Raw genomic sequence first — 7,820 nt, forward strand, 5'->3', positions numbered from 1 at the left:
AATAAATAACACATATCCACACTACACACAAATATGTGTGTATATATACATATAGATATATATATATAATGTGTGTATGCGTGTAAACTTGTACATTGCCTGTCATTTTAATGACATTCTATAAAATATGGTAACCAATAACAGACAGAAAATAAAAGTGAAAATGAAGAAAATTTTCAAATCAACAGTGACAACATTTTATGTGAAAGATGCACTTTGGGAAAAGATCGTCGAGTAATAGTAATTCAGTTGGTAAGTGATCTGAAAATAACAACCTGGTCTTGGCGAGTGAAGAAGTAAAAAGTAATATACTCGGACACAGACAGACACGGAGACACACACTGAGAGTTGGCTATTTTCGATCGATGCAACAAGAGTCCGAAACTGCTTAGGAAGAAGAATAAGATGCCGCCGGCTGGCTGGTTGTCGATCTTAATGAACAAACAAATTTGGTTTACCAATCGAACAAGCTTTTCGGATGATAAAATTGGCAAAGAGATGGCAAAACAAAGAAAAAAGAAATTAAAATTATCATCATTGCAGTAAAAAAAATATGCTGCTTTTTATTCGATTGGAATGAACTAGAAGGAAAAAGAAGCGCACAGTGATAATAAAGAAGTAGCGGCAGCAGCACCGTCGAGCAGATGGGAAAGTGATTTGTCGTTTTGGCAATTAACGCCGGTGCATACACACACAGCATTGGTCATGTTGCAATTGTTTCAATGAATGAATATATATGATTGGATTTTGGGTGTAACGAAATGTTCGAACTGAAATCATCGTCATCATCGTGTATATTGGTTTTCAGTTCAACAAGGCTTTGTTTAATAGTTAGTCATCAAATGATGATTAAAATAACGTAGAAAAATTCTACACGCAGTGAGTGATTCAGTACCAGAATACGTGAATGAAAAACAATTGGTCGACTTAGCTTATTCACGAACACACAGGCAAGAAAAAAAAGATATAGGTGATCATACTTTGTCTCTCGCTAACCGGCCGGTGTCCATCTATTTGGTGAAGTAACAAAAAGAAATAATTATTATTATAAGGGACGAAAAGGAGAAATGAGAAAAAAAATAGAAATGACCACTAATGGCAGATGACCAGCGTGACAAGCCCTGGCGTCGATTGAGCAACACGCTGATGGTGTACTGACCGTGAGTGAGTAGCTTGCCCGTTCAAGCGTCCACGCGTCAACGCGTCTTGGACAAACAGAAATGTCCAAATGTTTTACCGACTGGCGCCAAAGAGAAAGGTCAACAGCGCTGACCACCGACGTGGACAGCGGAAGGGAAATGGTCAAAGAAGGAGAAGAAAGAAAATAGCGAACAAACAACAAAAAAACATTAAGCATAATTTTGGCCAACAGAAACGCTTATATATATATATGCAAACCACTTATGTGAAACGACAAGTGTCATCGTGCGTCAAAATTTTTTGACAATTTTAAAGTGCTGTCCGCGTTTCGTCTTGCCGCCAATGTTGAAATATGAAATTATCACTGAATTTTTCCATTTCAAACTCAACCGGGTCGACATATGCAATTTTTCCACATTAAATTCTTACAATGACAAGGAAAATTTGACCCACTTTTATCAACACATACAAACAATGCACAACGCTTACTTTTAGCGTCAGGTGCATGCATCAATGCATGCATCATCAGCATCAATTGAAATGATTGACAAAGTGAAATAGAGAGAGAGAGAGAGCATGGGCCAGATGCTTATAGCGATTAACATGAATGATATCGTCTTTCCAATTTAACTATTAATACACATAAATAACAACAACAATAGAAACAAACCGCTTGGTGCTTGCTTTCTTCTTCGTTTTCTTGTACATTTTGCTGAGAATTTACTTACTTGATAGAAATGAATGAATTTGAAAATTTCACTGCAAAAATGAAGAGTTGAGCGAACAAACAAAATTTCCAACCTCTTGACGTTGTTGAAATGACGATGACGAGACTGGGACGCTTTTTATTCTTTCTAAAAGCGAACTTTACTAACCAACCAGCGCCAGCTCTTTAGCCCTGGCTCTAGTCAGCTAGCTAGCTAGCTAGCTAGCTAACTTGGCACGCCATTATCAGCAATTTCACACACGCACACACACACAGACATACAACACAAACACAGGCACAATTTGAATAGTCCTATTTGGTAATTTATCTAAATTAAATATAAAAGTCGACGTCTCGTCATGTATTCGTTAACACTTTCAACATAATTTCTTACCATCTTGGTTGAAAAAGAAAAGGACAAGCAGTATAATCTGACGTTAGATTGCATTTTATACTTCTCCTCCTCTTTTCATAGAGTAGTAGCATCTTTCTTTGTCAACTTTGAAATTGGTATTTAATTTTCTTTTTCTACTTCTTGAAAATCTTTGAAACATCCACACTATTTATGTATATATACATACACACACACACACATATATATGTATATGTATACACTGAGTGAGAGAGAAAAGGGTTGTGAGGAAAGAGTGAATGGAAAAAGTGAAATTTGAGACGGCTATCCAGTTCACAAAGCCGATCGATCTTCTGCATGTGAAATTGTCGAATGTTATTATTTATTGCTCGTCGTTGTCGTTGTCGTCGGCGCGACGGAAATTAGCCGCTTGGCTTATCAATTGACCAATTGTTCAAGGTGGGTGGAGAACAACATAGCTTATATGTTTATCCTTTTTCCAAAAATCCCCAATATTAAACAAAACCGTCGACATTAATTTTGTTTAAAAACATGTCAAATTTATTATTATTTTTGTCTTATTTTTTAAATGGTACTTGGATCTTTTTCAATCTGCTTAGCAATAAATAACAGACAGATTGTAATATTGAAAAATAAGATCTATGAAGATGATGATGATGCGCAACAGGCGACATGACCTTGCTATATTTATATACGCGAACTCAGTAACTAATCCATGTATAAGAAGTAGAATCAAATGCTGACGAAAGGGAACGAACAAAGCTGACCGCGAGCAATGATAAATTGCTTATTTTTGAAGATGAACATGCTTGTCATCACTGTCAGTGTCGAGTGGACGCTCCGGGACGTCCGGGCGGGTGGTAAAAATTAGCCGGTCGATATGCTCTTTTACAATAAGCCAAGCCCAGTCAAAGCTGCAAGCCAACGCAAGCTTATTTACATTCAGCTAAGCTATAGCAGAGAACAAACAGCGCACAGTCACTTTCAAATTGCTGCATTTTAACCAAAATTTGCTTTACTTTCTTCATCGTGCATATAAATTAAATAGTATGGAAACGGTGAAAACGGCCTAGAACTACTAGCAGAGGCTACTTTCTTTTCTAAGTTAAAATGCTCAAGGTAAAACAAACTAATGCAATATTTACAATAGAGTGAACGGTTAAAATTGAAAATCAATTTTAATAATATTTATGAAATGAAATGAGGATAGAATTTAGCTGGAAAATATTTCCACTTTGAGAATACATGTTCATTTCCACATGCACTAGCATACAAATATTGTTCCAAAGTGTTGAAGAAAATCAACTTTGTAGTCTCAGATATTATCTACTTTCAACTGAAGACTGATAAGTGATCTCAATAAATATCTAAAAACAAAGTTAAAAATAAGAATACAAATCAACGATTGAAATAAAATTTTGGAAAATTAATATTTCATCGATCCTAAAATTTCCCATGAAGATAATGATAATAATAGCACGTCCACTTAATGAATGCTTCGTGAATTATTGTTTCTATGTATATAATTCATTCGTGCCAATTACAATGATTATTTTTGGTTAATTATTCGATGAGGAGGATTGTTTGTATTTTCATAACAACTATTTTCTACACTGTTCTCAAGTTGATCTATTTTTATCAGTTCAATTATTTTTAATCTTATGAAAAATGAACATACCAAATGTTGGTGTTGAAAAGTATAAAACTGGATAGCCGCACTCTCATGAGGATTTATCCGCAGTAGTGAAAATGACCTTCCCTGAAGCAATACCAATACACAGTTATTGTATTCCTCACTTTGAAGGGCAAGGTGACTGAAGAACACTATATGTTCAACCAACAGCTTTGCATGAGATTAATAATTTTCATCAAATGAACATTTATGATATGTGAAAGTGAAAGAGAAAAAAATTTTTTCAATTTGAAACTTGCCGATTTGGTGCGAAGAATCGAAATAAGCAAAAGATATTTTCTGACCTAGTGCAGAGAGAATGGAAATGCTCAAGCCACCTGCAGCTCTCACGGCGGGCAGAAACTAATTGCGCCGGTGGCGGCTAATCAGAATCCATTAAGAATAAAAGAGAAGGTTTGCGAAGAAACAAGCGAAGAGACGACCTGTGCATGTCGCTAATAACTGCTTACAATCGACCACATATTTAAAGATACGTCATTTGCCATGCTGGATTGGGTCGATGGATATCGACCCGTAGATGTTGAAAATGTATACTTGCAAATGATTTTCTACATTGGAAATTTGAATTTTCTGCCAACTAATCGGACGACAGACATGACACATCAGAACACTGACGACAACCCGTTAATTGGCGACACCTGGCTTGGCGACCTTGGCGTTGATGCAACGGTGGCGCCGAAACGCCCAGGCGTTAAGTCGCCGTGAGAGCTGAAAGCCTTTGCACAATGCATCGATTATAGCTGTCCCAGGGCAGGGGGTGGACGGCCAGTGTTTGCAAGTGGAGTGGAAAATTAATAAAAAAAACATTTACCATTTCGGTCAATGGCATGAAGATTGATAAAATAACCGCAAATTTACGCAACATCTATATTCATGACAATTAATTGATACATATCCATATATCTGTGGAAGCTGAAGATTAAAAGCACCTGTACTGCTCAGAGGAATATATATAGTGTGTGTGTGTGTGTATGGAAATGATGATACTTTGTGCTAAAATGAATAAGAAAGAAAATGCATTTTCTACTCATTGTTACTTGCTTTGCTTGTGATGATTTTTCATGGGTGGAAAATTTTTTTACCATCTGTACATCTCTGTTGGAGAACAATACGAACACTGGTGGTCACCAGCTATGGAACTATCTGTCATCAGATTGGATCGGATAGCCGACGCCGGGGCGGTTCGCAATTACACAATTGCGGGATGCCGACCGCAAGATGAAATTGGAAACCGACGTGGTTGATGAAAAAACGAGATAATCGCCAGGTTCGGGGCGACGATTGCTAATTGGATCTGACGAGCCCAGCTTGTCGACCTGCACTGGCGCTTCTCCATTTACAAATTAATAACCATAACCGAACGGCGACGACACATGCTTGACTGGTAACGTTTGACAGCGTGAGACTGAAAAGAAAAAAAAAGCAAGCTATAGAGGTTTTTTTTCCATTTGTTGAACACTGTGAGTGAGAGGGAGAGTATAAGAGAACACTTGAACATGCAATTAAGTGGTGTTTTTTCTTTTTCAAATTTACAACGACCCAACGTTCCGGTCTGATATTTTTTCCATACAATAATACAATCATATATGTCTCTAACGTCGTACTCCAACAGGGCAAGGGGGGCAATTTTGAAAAATTGTTCTACAAAACTTTTTTTTTCACAAATTCAGGCCAAGTTCTTTTTTAAACGGCTCGTTCTAGACTCTGACGCCAACCAATTGCAGTAACACTGACTGTTTGCAAACCGTTTATATAGAAGGAGAGTTTTTGTCAGAAACTGTCGGCTTACATCACAAGCAAACAAACATGAATAACTAACAATTTTCTACCTTTAGCACGCACAATTGTACAACTGGTGTACATGAATCGAATGATAAATAAGAATAATAATGAAAAAAGTTATCGTCTTACTTGTCGCTTATTTGATGAAGGCTAAAAAATTATGATGTAAGGAAATACAACTAACTGTTCATCCATTTTCATCCACACGTAAGATGCGCACAAGTAGGAAATAGGGACAATTTTAAACTTCTCCGAGATAACTGAATGGTGTAATATATAATAATTAAGCTATACGTGCTCAGTGAACAAACACATAAAAAGAACGGATAATATTTTTATGCTATATTATCACTATTTATTATTATTATTATTATGATGATGAATTGAAAGTCAACTTTGGCGAGTCGTCACGGTTGACGAACTCTAGTGTATTCGCGTGAGAACAATAATAGCTGGCGTTGTTTTAAATAGCTTTCTTGCTTGATGAGAGAATGCCTACTAGTTGCAATGGGATGAAACAACTTATTCATCATTTGAAAATCATCGCGTTAAAGATGTTGCTATATGTTTTTTTTTCTTATTATTTTGCAATTACTCTCGTATTTCTTCTTACACTTGTATAAAATAAGATAATGGAAAAAAACTAACCTGATTTAATTGCTCTTTTTCAAAATATATACATATAATGCACAGTTTATTGCTTTTTGTTACCTTCGGCCAATTTTGAAAATGTTCAATTTCATACAGACATCCATTCTATACATGCATCACATTGTTCGCGCAGCAAAGTGTACGTCAATTAGGCAAATGGCGTTCAATTGTAGTCAGCAATTACTACAACTTGAACGCAAGACCTCTTTGCACTATTTACAATTGAAAATGCTAAAGTTGTATAGAAATTATTATCCAACATCTGTTTGCAATGAACGTGTTGAAAATGTTTCTTATTTCTGCACCAATTGAAAAAGTTTTTTTTTAATACTCTGAAGAATAGTGGAAAAATAAGCTTACTTACCCAAGCTTGCAATTTGTTTTAATTAATTTGTGTAAAAGTATGCGATTTTTTATTTCCACTTATTAAGTTTGAGGATTTTTTCCCAATTTTGTCAGCCAATGATGGAAAATCGTGTCGGCGAATGATGTTTTTCAGTTCAATTTGTGCGCTATGTGACTGACTTTAAGGCAATCGATTGATCGCGAACTTCTTCTAACTTATTATTACAATTGAATTAAAAGTCCAAATGCAACATGTTTGAGTTGGAATTCAGGTAGCTCCTCAGGGAAAAAAGTCAGAATCGTTTTGGAAAACCACAGTGTTGGCATTTGAAAATTAGTTTTAACCAGTCAGTCAGTCGTTCGTCAATTTGACAGAGTTTTCATCTAGACATCCAAACATATATATGTATATATATATAATAAACAACAACAGCACATATCTATATCATGTGTAGAAAAATATCAATGGTAAAGTGTCACTGATATGGATATATATATATATATGTGCGATGAATGGAATATGAGGTGTGTTTTTGTTTGTGAAAATTGCAGTCAAAATTTGGTGACGACCTTGGCTCGTGTTTCGTCGGTTTCCATTGCAGAACGGCGCCAAAATTGCCAGTCCAGTTAACAAATATAAACAAGCTGACCCGGACGTCAAGCGGTTCACACCACGCCCTCTCACATGCTGCATTGAAGCGCAACAGAGCAGCAAACGGGCCTCACCTGAGGTGTTAAATGCGCTTATGGAACGCGCTAACTGCTTTTGACATTCGACACCACAACTCAGCAAGGTCACGCGGCGCCCTCTGTTGGTAAAGTATACTTGGGGTCATCGGAACCCGGCATATCCGCATGCTAAACATGCCGCGTGGATATATAATTAATTACCGGTGACCGGCTGTCGTTGCTTTTGCTCCACTCGGCAGGGGTACGGTACGAATGGGCGATGATGATTAGTTCCGAATTAACAGGAGATGAGCCTACTATTGTTCAAACGCTGATCAGAATAAAACGACGGGGTGCGACCGGTCGATTCGGCCGATTAGTTGTGCAAAAAAACTGACCAGCCCATCACACCTTGCAAAGCTGATAATTGTAATGCTTAAATGGCAACAGCGGCTAATGGT

The 7,820-nt window shown here is 36.9% G+C and overlaps 3 protein-coding genes across 3 annotated transcripts; 2 read left to right on the top strand and 1 right to left on the bottom strand.

The window, feature by feature from the left end:
* The first annotated feature begins 3,968 nt into the window (after positions 1-3,968).
* Tsp_06060 (putative scaffolding protein for murein-synthesizing holoenzyme) lies at positions 3,969-4,617 on the top strand. Its single transcript, XM_003380314.1, has 2 exons — positions 3,969-4,029; positions 4,382-4,617. The coding sequence occupies exons 1-2, from the start codon at positions 3,969-3,971 to the stop codon at positions 4,615-4,617; spliced, it is 297 nt and encodes a 98-aa protein (XP_003380362.1).
* Positions 4,618-6,185: 1,568 nt separating this feature from the next.
* On the top strand, positions 6,186-6,869 carry Tsp_06059 (hypothetical protein). The gene is made up of 3 exons (XM_003380315.1): positions 6,186-6,260; positions 6,442-6,633; positions 6,783-6,869. The coding sequence occupies exons 1-3, from the start codon at positions 6,186-6,188 to the stop codon at positions 6,867-6,869; spliced, it is 354 nt and encodes a 117-aa protein (XP_003380363.1).
* Positions 6,870-7,135: 266 nt separating this feature from the next.
* Tsp_06058 (hypothetical protein) lies at positions 7,136-7,539 on the bottom strand. The gene is given in 2 exon segments (XM_003380316.1): positions 7,136-7,499; positions 7,517-7,539. The coding sequence occupies 2 exon segments, from the start codon at positions 7,537-7,539 to the stop codon at positions 7,136-7,138; spliced, it is 387 nt and encodes a 128-aa protein (XP_003380364.1).
* Between the last annotated feature and the right edge of the window lie 281 nt (positions 7,540-7,820).

The sequence above is a fragment of the Trichinella spiralis genome, assembly GCF_000181795.1.
Source record: "Trichinella spiralis strain ISS 195 chromosome Unknown Scfld2, whole genome shotgun sequence".
NCBI classification, from domain to species: Eukaryota; Metazoa; Nematoda; class Enoplea; order Trichinellida; family Trichinellidae; genus Trichinella; species Trichinella spiralis.